The sequence below is a fragment of the Oreochromis niloticus genome, linkage group LG17 (assembly GCF_001858045.2).
Source record: "Oreochromis niloticus isolate F11D_XX linkage group LG17, O_niloticus_UMD_NMBU, whole genome shotgun sequence".
Taxonomy (NCBI): domain Eukaryota; kingdom Metazoa; phylum Chordata; class Actinopteri; order Cichliformes; family Cichlidae; genus Oreochromis; species Oreochromis niloticus.
This window is the reverse complement of record NC_031981.2, coordinates 6,613,818-6,628,435: the sequence shown is the minus strand read 5'-3', so window position 1 is coordinate 6,628,435 and position 14,618 is coordinate 6,613,818. Positions and strand designations below refer to the sequence as shown.

At 41.3% G+C, this 14,618-nt stretch overlaps 3 protein-coding genes across 5 annotated transcripts in view; 1 reads left to right on the top strand and 2 right to left on the bottom strand.

The window, feature by feature from the left end:
* Positions 1–739, bottom strand: part of sapcd1 (suppressor APC domain containing 1) — a 28,286-nt gene extending 27,547 nt beyond the window's left edge. The window contains exon 1 of the mRNA XM_025899903.1: positions 498–739. Coding sequence (XP_025755688.1) covers positions 498–587 — 90 coding nt within the window. The 5' untranslated portion in view covers positions 588–739. The remainder of the gene's footprint in view (positions 1–497) is intronic.
* cdkn1d (cyclin-dependent kinase inhibitor 1D) lies at positions 162–5,759 on the top strand. Of its 2 annotated transcripts, none has more exons than XM_005455562.4 (3): positions 162–328; positions 2,514–3,004; positions 3,100–5,759. In XM_005455562.4, the coding sequence occupies exons 1-3, from the start codon at positions 186–188 to the stop codon at positions 3,156–3,158; spliced, it is 693 nt and encodes a 230-aa protein (XP_005455619.1). In that variant the 5' UTR covers positions 162–185; the 3' UTR covers positions 3,159–5,759. The 2 variants fall into 2 exon arrangements, with proteins under 2 accessions (XP_005455619.1, XP_003450744.1); XM_003450696.4 differs by lacking the exon at positions 162–328 and adding an exon at positions 613–788.
* A 193-nt stretch (positions 5,760–5,952) lies between these two features.
* On the bottom strand, positions 5,953–14,584 carry slc37a3 (solute carrier family 37 member 3). 2 transcript variants are annotated; one of them, XM_003450714.5, is made up of 14 exons: positions 14,451–14,584; positions 12,646–12,844; positions 11,475–11,589; positions 11,105–11,197; positions 10,710–10,793; positions 10,412–10,557; positions 9,959–10,055; positions 9,768–9,852; positions 9,181–9,389; positions 8,957–9,098; positions 8,024–8,125; positions 7,654–7,853; positions 7,417–7,482; positions 5,953–7,171 (listed from the first exon to the last, which is right to left on the bottom strand). In XM_003450714.5, the coding sequence occupies exons 2-14, from the start codon at positions 12,720–12,722 to the stop codon at positions 7,079–7,081; spliced, it is 1,509 nt and encodes a 502-aa protein (XP_003450762.1). In that variant the 5' UTR covers positions 12,723–12,844; positions 14,451–14,584; the 3' UTR covers positions 5,953–7,078. The 2 variants fall into 2 exon arrangements, with proteins under 2 accessions (XP_003450762.1, XP_005455616.1); XM_005455559.4 differs by having other exon boundaries at positions 14,335–14,482.
* Between the last annotated feature and the right edge of the window lie 34 nt (positions 14,585–14,618).

Sequence of the window (14,618 nt, the reverse complement as noted above, 5' to 3'; positions counted from 1 at the left end):
ACTTGGTTGGAAATTTGTATTCAACTGGAAAAATGTAGGGCAAGTCCAAATGAGTCTGTCTGTCTGTCCAGCCCTGTCACGTTGCAGCTCAACGTGACTCGAGGATACCGGCACGTCGCCAAAATAAAACGTGATGCAAGCAAACACGAGAACCGTGTGTCACATTTGAGAAAGGAAAAGGGGAAATGGCGGCCACTGCCAAAATATTTGACCTACTTCTGCGCGCCGAGAGGGAGAAGCGAAACACAGGGGCGCGGGGAGAGCGAAGAGGTAACAGGTTTGGAAAGAGAGCCGCGAGGAATTTCACAATTTCGCAAAAATATCAGAGGTAAGAAGTTCATCTTTATTAAAATTTATTAACATTTTTATTAATGTATTTCCTGTAGCACGTTTATAGGTGTAGGTGTTTTTTGTGTGTGCATTTTTTTTGTTCCCAAAAGAAGTGCAACGTGCTTCATGTTTTAATCGCGCTAATAAACTATTATATCGTTACTAACCTCTTGGCTGCGCTCCAGCAACCATGTTTTGGTGGCGACCACGTGACCGACTTCTCGCGTAAGGACGTCCCCTGTCTCTTCGCAGTCCATAACAAACAAGTCGCGGATAAGGGGACAGGACCGACCCACCCGTGGGTAGTGTCTGAGTGAAACTTTGCAGCGTGACAGTGTTTATGTCCGCGAGGGCTGTCACACAGCAACACCGTTAATTCCTCAAGCCGGTGCGACAAAATAGCTGGAGCAGTCAAAGCGACACTTTTACCGGACTACTCTGAGATACTGACGCCCATGGTAAGATAAAAATAATAATGATAATAGTAGTATTAATATTGCTGGTGGTCATTATAGACATATAGTCTAGTTTATATTTGTATTTTTTCTTAATAAGACGCTAGCTTTGTTTTAATTTTACTTTGAAGCTAACGGAGTTTGCTCGCCTCACTGCTTAAATGTAAGCATTTTGTATGCTTTCGTAAGAAAAAATAGTGCATGTGTGTTGTTTTGTGTAGCAAGTGCAAAGAGGCTCGAAAAGACATGAGGCTGTTTGTGTGTCGCATCTCATTGACCCACATCCTCATTTATTGTAACTGCGTCACGAACTCTGGCTGCTCTCCTGTTAACCCGCAAAACCTTAAAAAAATAACACCCTCCGCTGTGCGTTTATCCGCAGTTTAACGCCAGTGTTATAGTGCTGCAAAGGAAATAAATGCATTTTAAAGTGGAGGGATATTTATTTATTTCTGTTTCATTTGAGGAGTGGATGATTTTTTTTTTCCCTCGGGGACACCGAGCATAGTAGAAACCTGACCTCCAGCACACCGCGCCCACTTCGTTTTCGACGCAAACAACTTTCTCTCACGGAGCGCAATCCTCTTACTGAAAACAAAAACTGTTATGTGCCCGTTTTTTAAAAAAAATGTTTTTGTACGGGAGTATGAGTTAAAATAGGTCATTGAAGTTATAAATATGTAATTAACAGGTGTTAAAATACGCACTCACTTAGGAAAGCGTTTGAATTGTTGTGGTTTGGGACATTGTAACGGTTCGTGTGGGTGTGCAGGTGCCGTAAATGCATTTAAGTGTACGTGCGAAAGTATTAGCATTATAAAGTATTAGGTGTCAGACAGTTGCGCAACTCCCTCACCCCCCAACCCAGGGTCTAATTGCTGTCTTTCAGGCTTATCTTCGCCCGATAGAGTGCTGGTATGTTCAAGAGCAGAATAGGCGAATTTGTAAAGTTCGTTTTCACCTCTAGAAAAACAGAGCAAAGTACCGGAGTAACGGAGCGTTTCTAAATCAGTTATGCAGGCAGGGGGAAAAAAAAGGCAATTCATGACCACAAACCAATTGCCAGCGCTGGGCCCCCTTCCTGAGGGTTTTGACCTACATTTGCATCGGCAAAATCATTTAGTGTTTATGTACTTATTTTAGCTTTAGGTCTACCTTCTGAGAGGAAAAACAACTTTTTAAGCTGCATTAATTGCGTGGCAATAACTGCCCATCCCAAATACCATGTTTGTTCTTTTTAAGCCCTGGGCAGTTAGTTGGAGTTGTCTGTAAAATGTTAACTGGGTTTGGCTGGGAGTTGGAAACCAGCGGAGGCTGCCCTCAGAATTCATCAGTCTGCCTCTAATGAAATGTCACAAATGCAGGGGAAACATTTTTTTGTCGACCTTCTGACCATTACTGTCGACCTTTGGCCTGTAAACACCAGAGCAGGTGTTGCACTAGGTTCACTTAGAAGCGGCGGGCCAGTGAGGGTTGCTGGGGATTTATTTGGCGTTAGCTCATGTACCTGTTGCTGCAACAGTTACTCAGCAGGTGAGGGCACATGTGTGTGTGTGATCACATAAAACATGTGGGTGCCCAAGAGGCTGATATGGGTGAGGGCGGGGGGTTTGGGTGTTCAAAAGCTTGAGTGTGTGCGTGTGTAATCTGTGCCAGTAAAACCCCAGATCACACCTCATTTGGAACTCCACAGGACTAATATAGCCATGTGTGTTTGCTCTCTGATAGGGACATGGCAATGGCCTCTAAATCAATAGCGGAATCAGCTATGGAGTCCGACTCAGAGCTTTCGCGCCTGGGAGGCATCGAGGCCTGGAAGTTGAAGGCGGGGCCGGTGCGGAAGAACCTCTTCGGGCCCGTGGATCACCAGCAGCTGCAGCAGGACTTCCAGCGACTGTTCTGCATGAGCGTGGAGGTGGCCAACAAGCGCTGGAACTTTGACTTCCAGAGCGACGTGCCATTAGAGGACTCCAACATCCAATGGGAGGCGCTCAGGTGTCAGGATGTGCCGGCGTTTTACCGCAGCTGCACGGTGCGGCCACTGGCGAGGTCTGGAGCTGAGAAGACAAGGGAGAGGCGGCGGACGTCGTCTTTGTCGGGCGAGGGTTCGCCTGAGTCGAGCGCCTCGTCTGGGTCTGGGGACGAGTACCTAGAAGTAACCACTAGGGGGTGCTACCGGATCCAGCGAACGGGGAAACGCAGACAGGCTGCGATCACAGGCGAGTTCGCCGGATTAGCTCAATTAAGACAAGGAAAGTTAAACCTCTGTGGTCACACTCATAACTAATTTTTGCTCTGTTCTCTTACTCTGCAGATTTCTTCAAGGTAAAGAAGAGGAGGCTCCTGCATAACAAGGCTTCCTCTCGGCAGTAGAAAAAGCACAGTGAGCGGAAGATCACCAAGTGGTCGACGTCCCTCCTCACATCACCTCATATGCATCACATGTAGATATGTAGCAATATGCAAGTGACTGTGCACAAGCTCATACATGCATGGGCTTAAAAACTTCTGACACCACATACCTTTATAACTCAGCACAAGGAAGCTACCATTGCCCAAGTAAATCAGACTCTAGAAAACGGTTTTTGTGGATAGCTAGAAATATTAATAATACTGTATACTCGTCATACTGTTAGCTTTTTTTTTTTTCGTTAACTATACTGTGAAATCATTCTGAATGCACTCTTGCAGGATCCAACAGAAAACAGGCTCTAGTTTGAAGAGGTTAATGTTCTTCTGAACGTGCCTTAAGTAGTATTTGACCTCAGCCCTTGACCTTTTTTTTTCTCCTCACCCTCCCTCTTGCTGCAAGTCATAAGTGATTTTCATTTGACAAGTTTAGCCTTTAGTCTAACCCCACAGCGTGTGGGGTCAAAACCTCGCCCGGAGTCGAAATGTGGCGACGCGACTGGGATCAACCTTTGGGGCAAAAGGTCAGCGGTGGAGGTTTCTTAGGGAATATGGCTGTATGTCAGGGTTTTAAATTATAATAATGTTTCATATATCACTATTTATTATTCAGAAAATAAAGGAATGTGTAAAAGCGAGGTAATTAAATTAAACTTAGACTACAAGCCCTTATGGCTCGTAAAACAATCCACCGTTGCCACTTAAAACTATCTGAAACCATCAAAACATAGCAAAAAAAAGTACAAACTATTTTCCCTTTTTTTGCTTTATATTATTAGCATCTTTTTGGCAACAGACCATAAACATATCTTAATGGTTGGCTTAAGCTTTTATTAATGTAGCATGTTCCCAATCTTCGTGTAATATTATAAATGCGCCTCTTTCTCCATGAAGGGAATGTAGTGTTTTTATCACTGTGGTGCAGCTCAGAGGAACCAAATCTTCTGGTTCTACCATTGATCTTTTTTTTAATATATAAAAAAGTGTCACATTTTCTGTTGCCGTGCAGTTGTATAAGGCTTGTATATAGAAGATACATATATTTGTGTGCGAGTGTGTCAATGTTTTTTCTCCCCTTTTATTTTGTTTTTTCATGGGTTTTAAAAGTTGCGGCAGCTGATGCGGTCCGACCAAAGGATTAAGTTGCACACTGTTTGAGCGATCAGTTGTGGGTCACAGAACGTCTCCAACACTTTAAAAAAAAGAGTTTTTCTGTTGTGATCCGTTACTGCACAATCCTCCATGTTTTGTGACTCAAATAGCATGCGGCTTTCCCTAGCTACAGTGATTCTAATTTGTATAAGGGTAAAAAGCCATAGCCTGGGTTTATCTGTTATAACTACCTCATCATAATTCAATAACACAAATATAAGAAAATCAGAAAAAGACAAAAAAAAAAAAATCAATCAGTGTAGCTCAGGTTGTTTGTGTCTACGGGCATGAAAGAGAGACAGACTCAACGAGGGGGAAGTTGTTATTCTGTTGTGGTAAAAACCTGTTGCTTCGTGTCGGGTTCTTCATCAGGTGAAAGAGTCAGTGTGTCAGAGGGCCGTGCAGAGGAAACTCGGCGAGGGGCGTTGTGGGGTTTACTTTTGTTGTTGTTCCCTTTAATTTGCTTTGACACCATTCCCAAAACACAAAAAAAGGAAAACAACAAGAGTCATTTTTTACCAGAACAGGAGGAAAAATGTCTCAGATCCTATCTGGATCAAAGGATTTCTTCATCCAGATGATGAGTGGTCTGTAAATTGCCCCCCCCCGCCCCCCCCTCTCTCTTTCATGAATCAGCTGCCTCTGTCTGTGAAAACTCACCATGAAAGTAGTTGTTTATAATCATGTTGGGTTTGACTTTCATGATTTTGCACAACTATATTTCACACATTTCATAAAAGCAGAAATTGCTTCTTCTTCTTCTTTTTTTTTTTACTTTATCTCTGTGTAAGTTTGAATGTGCATCTGTTTTCTCAGCGTGTTTGTAGTAACTTATTTTCAGTCTTTGTCATTTGTTTTCAGAGCGACATAATTTTTAAGTTCCCCATTCTTTCTTGTTGTATTGGTTTAGTTTAGTTTTGCTGTAACTAATTGTTTTTCTTTGAAACCATATCATTGCACTACTTTAAACATTTTTGACAAAGGAACTACTTTTTTATGATAATCTTCAAAAATAAGGAAAAAAAATTCTTATAGAGAAACAGACATGGAGTAGATATGTGTCCAAGCAGATCTGCCATGTTGTTGAACGTGGCTTCTAACAGTTAAGCAGCATTTTGTAGCTTTGCTCCTCAAATCCACTAAGAGGAAAAATAAAAATAAATTAAAATCTAAAAAAAATTTTGGACAGAAATAGAATGAATCGTTAGTGTCTCACTCTGCTCAAGCAACCTCTGCTTTCCTAACTCACCTGTCGCAGCTATATTAAAAGGTAGTGTATACTTTGTATATGCATGAATGTATGACAATATTTCCATACCATTTGTAATAATTTTTTTTACTGTAATTTAATACTGGTATGTGTATCTTTGCAACATGTAAGTGTGATTAAAAGAGATTAATTGCTGAGTTGAATGAAGGTTGTTGGTGTTTTAATGTGCTCCAGTCAGTTAAATGTTTATGAATTCTAAGCATATAAACCTGAAATTGCCAGCACAACACTTGTTTCTACTTAAACAGGAAAGAAAAAGAAATGAAGGTTTAAGTTTGCATTCAGAGCACCCCCTGGTGGATTTGATACAACACTGCACAGACAGCAAACCATCCATGAAATGAAAACTGCATTTATTTAAAACCAAAAACATTACATTTGTTAAAAATTATATGGAATCTCATGATTTTTTATTTTCATGTGACAAAGAAAATTTCTTAACATGATAAAAAAAAATTGCAATAGCTATTCCTAAATGTGCTTTACACATTCCTATATAGCTATATGCAAGTGTGCAGCTAAATTAACCATCTTAACCACAACAAACTGCCCACCTTGGAGATATCATTGCATCTGAATTAAACATATTCACCTACACAGGCTGTTAAAACCTAAATATGGATATAATCTACATGGATTTACAGTTAAAAATCGCTTAAAACATATGCAGGGCTTCTGTTGCACACAGGCAAACCTTTCCACCATGGTAGTGTGTTTTACAGTAATAAGGCATGTTATGCTGTTAACACTGAGTTTAAGAACATTTCTGCCCATGTGTGCAAGTTAAGACACTAAAACTTAAGGTGTAAACATTCGAGCAAACAGTAAATGGAAAAGGGAACAATAAAAATCAAATGTACACAGAATGAAGAGAACCAGCCCCCTGCCATGAAAAGGCTTTACAGTACAACATTAAAACACGATTACAAAAAACTGTACACAGGTGAGATTAACTGGCAGTGATCTGGAGCTTTCCCAGACCTCTAAAAGTGATTCATTAAAATGTTTTAAGGCTTGTGCCTGATTACTGTGAGAACAACATAGTGCAATATTTAAAATGACTAAAATATGATACATATCTACAAGAACTGATTACAGAGTTCTACTTTACAATCACTGTTCACATTCCTTAGGCATTAAGCTTTCTCAAAGAGTCTGATCTTTACGGTAAGAAGGTTTAGTTTCTATACTTGGCAACACTGATTCAAATACATCAACATTCACATCCATTTAAACCCTTAAAATATACACATTAGTACATTCTGGGATGTTTTACAAAGCCCTGAATATACAGAACAGTACAACCTATTGGGTTTTTTTTCTTCTTAAGGCAAGGACTTCAGCTTAAACTCCAAATCTTACATGTACTGTAAGTAGCATGATCTTTCAACAACCACAAAATCACACCAGACCTGCTGCACTGTCACTGATTAGAGTAAAAACTGATGGTGGTTAAGATTTTTTACAGCTGCCTTTGCCGCGCTCGCCTCTCTGTCCACATGGCCCGCAGCTCTCTGACAAGCAAGGGAGTGATGAACACAATGCTGCCCGCAGTCTGTAACACGAAGAGAAGAAACCTTAAGCAACAAGCGCAAACTGTATATAAAAGATGGACGGAATCTCTTGGACTGAAAAGTGCAACCAAGTGTCATGCTTCGTGATGGTCAGCAGGGGGAGTTTATAAGAAATCCAGCTTACATCTTAGTTGATTTACGACCTCAGTAAAGACTTTTCTGATTAATTCAAAGTTAAAGTCTTATTTAACACATTTTGTCCTTTTAAGGATAAGAATTATCTTACCATGACAATGAAGAAGTAGAACACGCTCATCCAGCCCAGCTTGCTCTCTATCAGAGACACCAAGTACTACACGACGAGGGAGAAAATGGTCAAATTAAAGGTCAGTCTGATCACTCGTGTGTATACAGTCAATGTCATAGCTGTGTCACAAAAAGGCGTCAGTGGAAGCAAACATGCTCTCATGCTGCCAAATTCATTCTGTTTAATTCTCCAATTTGATTTTTTTTTCATCTTTACCTGTCCTGCAGCAGCTCCTATACTTCCAGTTCCATCCACTATACCAGTAACAGTAGCCAAGGCCTCCTTACTGCCCCTCAGAGCATCCTGCCTGCCCAGGTCAGCAGATATGGCCGAGCTGATTATGTTGGACGGCCCACCAATGAAGAATCCGGTAATAGCTAGCAGCACACCGTTTATCACCTGGTCATTAGGTGATCCTGAGAGAGTGGATTTTAAACACAAAATTAATCGTGTGAATTTTAAACCTTAAAGTGTTATTGTGAGTTTGACGCCTTGACTCATGAAATGCAGTTTTTTTTGTTTTTATTATTATGAAGAAGAAGATATCAGATCGTGAGCTGTTGGTAGATGACGTGCATGTACTTACGGCTGTATCCCACCAGGGCTCCGATTGCCAGCATCAGACTGACAACCAGCACTGGCGCTCTCTTCCCCATAAAGTCAGAGATCAGACCCTGAAGTGTTCCTCCTGATACAAAAAACAGCATGATCAAGGCAAATTAGGAACTGACAAACTGCAAAGTTATTTACCAATTAATACATTACACGTGGGGCTGCATACATTACAGCTCCACTTTAGGACCCTGCCAAAAATAAATAAATATTCACACCACACATCATTTTGTTTAAACCACCATTAAGTACAGCAAGGATCAAAATCAGCTGTGCCGCACACCTGTCCAGGGCGTACTCTGCCTCTCACCTTATGACAGCTGGGATGGGCTCTAGCCCCGCCCCCTACACTGAATTAGACAAGTGGAAGAAAACAGATGGATGAAGGATCCAAATCAAGTTATGCTTATCTGATGGTGCCCCCACCTCCAGAGGCTGCATGCCCTACCGTTAGAGAACCACTGCATTAAAGCATCATACAAAATGATGAGTGATAAGTGATTTTAAACAGGACCTTTAATGCTCATTACCAGCTCCATGGTTTAATTCTTGGACTCTAGAAGAGCAGCTTTGCATTGATCCCAGCTCCAAACAATCTCACACTGGTTCCCAGCTCATCAGCTCTCTGAAACAAGCTGTTTTAGTTCCTCTCCTTACATACTTTCCTTCAAGTAAAATTTGCCCTGATTGGTTGCCCCTTGCAAACAAAGTGTAAACAGCGGGAGGGATCTGAGATGACCATATCAGGATTATCATTGCAGAGCCAAAAGTTGGGAAAGAAAATTCTGGAAAGAGTGTTCAGAGAAGCCTGAGTGTTTAGTCACAGGGATGACTGACTGTTTCTTTCAAAATAGAAAGTCAAACCTCAGTTTTATAATAGAATTTTTTTTTTCAAGCAGCTGCTTACCGATGATTCCTCCGACATCATACCACACAGACAGGCGGTCGGCCTGGGCTTCCTTCCACTTGTAGTTGTTGCTCAAGTAGAAGGGAAGCCAGAAGAAGAAGGAGTAGTTGACCAGCTTCAGACATGCATAAGCCAGGGAATACTGCAGTGCAAGCGAGACAAAGTCATCACACTATAACAACATAGTTATATAGTTTTATATAGTTCGTCTTCTTCACACTCACAGGCAACACTCCAGGAAGACAGAAAGCCTTTAAGAAGCCGATGGCTTGTGGAGACTCGGCTGGAGGCTCGACAGGCTGCTCGACAGACTGGCCTCGCCTGCCGTACACCTCCACCTCCACCTCATCCTCCTCGTCGCTCATCAGAGGCTTGTGGCTGTCTGTGTCTGTCTCAATGGGGCCGAGTCCAGTTTCTGACTCCAAGCTCAGACCTGACACACACACACACATTAAAGGAGACTATAAATGTAATCAAAAGTTTAGCTTATTCAAACTGTTTCTACTTGAGGTAGAGACGAGTTCACACCTCTCATGGAAAGAGGTTATAAAAAGTAAACATACAAAGTTGGGTGGTATTGTAAAACAAGCTGAAATCTGATCACATAGTATATGCACCAACATATTAAGGAGAAATGAGGGTTATAAATTTTCAAACATTATGGAGAATATGAACACATATGCAGCATTCTGGGAACTCCTTTGAGTCACCTTAATATATTTAAAGCATGCAAAAACATAAAACCCCCAAAACTAACACCCTGCACATTTTTTACATTTTTAACATCTAACATGGTTCCTAAAGTCCTTACCAACTTCCTTTGGGGAGGTAAGCAGGCCGAAGAACACGACCACCCCTCCCGCAAACTGCACAACAGAGGTCACCAGGAAGGCGTACTGCACACAGCAACAGTCAGCACATTATTTCAGTGCTTAGTTGTTGGCAATGTTAAGTGGGGCGGGGGGGGCAACAATAAAACATGTTTGTCTATGTATGCTTCACCTCATATCCATATTTGAGAACACTGGAAGCAAGGAAAGCACCCAGGATGTTGCCTACAGAGGCGCATGCACTCCACAGGCCAAACACAAAACCACGGCTGAAAAAGAGATAAATGGCATTACGTTTATTTATAGAACAGCTTTAAGTATTTTAAGTGAAACTTCAGAGATACCTCTGTCACTTGCAGTTTTTAATATGAGCAGAATATGCCCTGCTGCAGAGCAAAATTGAGTCTAAATAGGCCTATGTTCTCACTGTGGCACCAGTGAATGGAGGCTATTGATGGCGAGTGTGAGCATCTGTATTTCCATTTGGGTGTGTATCATGAAGGTCGACTTGGCAAATATGAGCCTGACTAATATTTCTGGGTTGGACAGATGCTGTGACTGTGATCCAAACTCATCTGGCAGCCGTTAAGGCGAAGATAATGACATTCACAGAAATGACACGCACCCCGCCTTCCCGAACCAGTTGCCCATGACGGCCACCACGCAGGGCCAGACGGCCGACTGCAGCAGGCCGTTCAGCACCCACAGGCTGCTGTACAGGTAGAGGTTGTAGATGTGGAGCCATTCAGTCAGAGTGCCAAACACAAACTCCTGCAGAAACATGCACAGCTGTCTTGAGTGTTTGGTGTTATAGTTGTCAGAAACTTTAGTTTTTGTGTGGGTTTTATACAGATACCAGCAATGATTAATGCAAAAACCACCGGCCTAATAATCAATCATATAATTCTCTACTATGTACTAACCACTGCAGCAGAGCCACACAGGCCGAAGCAGAGCACATAGCGGAGGTTCACTCTGTCTCCAATCACACCACTCAGATACAGACCCTGTGTGGAGAAAATAAATAAATAAATAAATGAATGAATAAAAGTCTGATCTGATTTTGTTCAAATTACAGGCATGATGTACTTCTCAGTGCGTTCCAAGAACAAATCTGATACTTAGTGTTACTGAGATGCGCTGGCCTCTGTTTTACTCTTATCATAACCCACACAGGTCACCAGATGATTCAAATGATTTCCATTCCTGAGTAAATGCAGGCCCAACTTGGCACAGAGTCCATACACAAAGTTATCTTCTGCTCACAGTTTTACCAATTTGTGTGCTTCCTAATAAACAATGAAAATCATGTACTCACCAATGCATATGAGAAGAGGAAGATGGAGTCCAGAATCCCCAGAAACAGAGTGGCCTGCTTTTCATCCTCAAACAGACGATTATCCTGCCATGTCTGGGACAGTCAGAGAAAACGTGATTATGCAGAGTTCATACAGGCTCTTAGACCAAGGACGTGACTGTAAAAGTTTTGCTTTTGTGCATCAGGGATTAAGTTAAACTGCAGATAAGCTAACTTACTGAAGTGTGCACAGTGAGAAACAATAACACAAAAAAAGTTTTAAAAAAAGGCTTTACTTTGGAATTGTGGCCAGCCAAATTAATTCTGACTTATTTTAATTTCAGCGTTGTATATGTGGGAGACACATTGTTCTGTGCTGTATGCTCATTACCTCGCCAGGCGAGAAGGCGGGTGAGCTGTCATTAAGAATGGAAGGCGTCCACTGAGCTGAGATGCTCACTTTCACATTGCTGAATGTCTTCCTGGACGCATGCAGCAACACATAGCTGGAAAGACAGAAAGCAGTTTTACTCAGAAAGGAATGACAAAGCATATGAGGACAAACATTTACTGAAAGTGCAGCGCAGTTATTTCATTCTTATTTAATATAATGGATCAATTAAAGGTTACATTTATGAGTTTTGAACATGCTTTTTGTTTTGAACATGGATTTTTGAGGGTTCTTGGGTACAACAGCTCTCTAGTTGTAAATAAAAAGGTTAAATTCCAAAGTAATGTCATTTCAGCTGTGCAAGAAACACTGAAATTACATACTTAAAAATGAAAATGAAAAAAAAAAAAACCCCAAACAAAATCCACTTCCAAAACAACTGAATGCTTAAGACAAATTTTTGCTTGTAATAAAGATTTCAAGCACAAATGTTCGATGCCATGGCTACAGCAATTGCTCTATATGACTTTTACTTGAGCCAAAATAAAGCAAAGCCTATTATATGATACACACTGGCTATTTAAAACAACATGAATTTCTTTGCTAGATTTGTTAAATAAAAGAAAACAAAAACAAAAACTAAACATTAGTAGCAAAAATAGAGTTACAGCGAACAACTAATAAACCTCCACAGTGAATAGGGATGTGCAGTTCCGTGCATATGATTTTATCAAAAAACGTAAAAAATAAACAAGAAAAGGGATACATTTATTTTTTCCTACACTCTAATGTGTTTCAGAGTATGATAATAAAACAAGACAGATAAGTCTGAGCTGATTTAATCTCTCATAGATCTTTAACTTGACCTCACAGCTCACATGCATTCACACTGCATTAACTATGTGGCTAGTTTGGACTTGCTGGGATTAAAACTGCTGCAAAAAATGTGTGTAAATGTCATCATTCCAGATACAGTTTCAAGTGGCCGATTAAAAATATAAACAAACACAGAAACCGTTCTCTGCTACATTGTGCAGCTCTCGTCAGTTTTCTGTTAGTCTGTGGATATCTCAGGTAGCACAATGTTATCTAGACACCGGCACAGGATGACATTTGCATTCCTACTCAAGGCTTACAGGAAGTTCTATAGGGCGGGGTGACTCCAAATTACCTAAAGAAGGTGAGAAGAAAGACAACCAGATGATGATGAGTGTACTGTGACAGAGAGGCACAGCATGATGGAGGCATCACAGGGGCGGCCGAAACAAGAAAGAGGAGGAAGGTGTTGGTGAAGGTCTTTGAGGACAGGGAGGAGGTTCAGCTAGAGTCTTCCACTATACCACATGGGTCAAACACATCACTAGGCGTGCCTGGAGAAGAAAGAAAGCCAATGTCAAATTAAATATCGTATTTAACATTCAGCACTGATTATAGGACAGGACTGCAGACACAGACCACAGGGGAAACTCCTCTGATTACATGAAGAAGGCAGATTTTACAGAAGCCTAAGGGAAAACAACCCCTCAGCTCCCCTTATCTATCACCTGTGTAAACACTTTCCTTATGAGCTTATGGTTTCAGCTGACAGTCACAAGTTTTATCTAATAAAACACACTGTTTGTGTTGTAAATTTTGATCCCAACAAAAGTGAAAAACAACCATAAAACAGGGTTTTCTTTAGGGCAGGCTTAACAAGACTGACCACTGTGGTGCTCGGCCCTGGTTTTAAAACACCAAGATGGGCGACATCACTCTGCTCAAAGCTTCACACCAATACACCCTGACCTCACTATCCACATGGTGGGTACATCCAGCTATCATATACAGTCTATAGTTCAATGGAGACTGTGGGATAAATATTATTGTGGCTCATTAATTCGTTTCAGGTCTCTGATAATTCCAATGACAGCCAGTCAGTACTTTCTTGTTAAAGAACTATGTCCCCATAGGTTAAAAGATAAATATGAAGTAATGCACCTCGTCTGAAAGCTGGGATTTGTGTGTTGCCTTAAAAAAACATAGGGCTCAATGGACCCAGTGTGCACTGACTGTCTTCATTCCATCCTGTTCAGCTGTAACACTGCTTTGCTTCATCTCTACCAGCTCAGAATACACGGACCGAATCTGATGGCAAAACTCTGGTTCGCTGCTGATGCATGACTATATTAATGCTTGGACCAATTTCTCGAAGTCAGTTTGAGATCTGAATTTTCTAACCCTCCACACATTTGATAAAAGTGGTCGAAAGCAGATGTGAAAAATAAAAATGAAAGTAACTTCGAGTACTTGACACGGGAAATCCTGAGGGCCGGCAGACAACATTTATTACACAGTATCTACAATAGTTTGTATACAATCTTGTTTAAACTCAAGTTTTAAACTGGATGCAATAAAAAAACAAAACTCTATAACAACGGCAAATGAGGCGCATGGGCAAGTTTAATCCTCTTTTCATTAATTTTGCTGCTATAGAACCTTCATATAGGAGAGAAAAGTGTCTGACAAGCTCCCAGAAGACAAATAGGATTTAACAAAAAATTTGTCTGCAGTGCGGGCTATGCTGTGCACTTAATACAGCACACTGGAGGAATATGACCGAGACGTGCTGTGCTGACAAATTTCAATAGCTCGGAACAGACGGGCTTTTGTTTTGAACTATGCAATCACAATTTTATAGACTCCGTGGTTAAATAATGGTTTACGTCTTCGTGGATCAACGACACATCTTGCCACTGAAGTTACAAACCCTCCATTGTTGTTCTGCCAACTGAATTAACATTTCTTTTGTGAAAAGAAGCTACTGCTACACCTACAGAGCAGTTTCTCTCCACCTCGGCTTTCTTAGTAACAAGGCACATACTGGTTCGAGCCTTTCGAGTCAGTTCCGGGTTCGTTGCGCCTTAAAAATCACCACAAGCATCTTCGAAAAAACAGCTGACTGCTACTAACTCTTTAGAAACAAGAACATATGCTGACCTTTCAGCTCTGAGTCCCGTTGGCTAGCTTGCTCTTGATGAAGCGTCAGTTTTGTGTTTACTGTGGGTTGCCCCGTCACTCCAAACGTCAAAGTTCGCAGAGCGTCAAGGCGCGCTGCTGCCACCAGTAGGACAGGAGTGGAATTACAGCTCTCCCCACCGTCCAAAA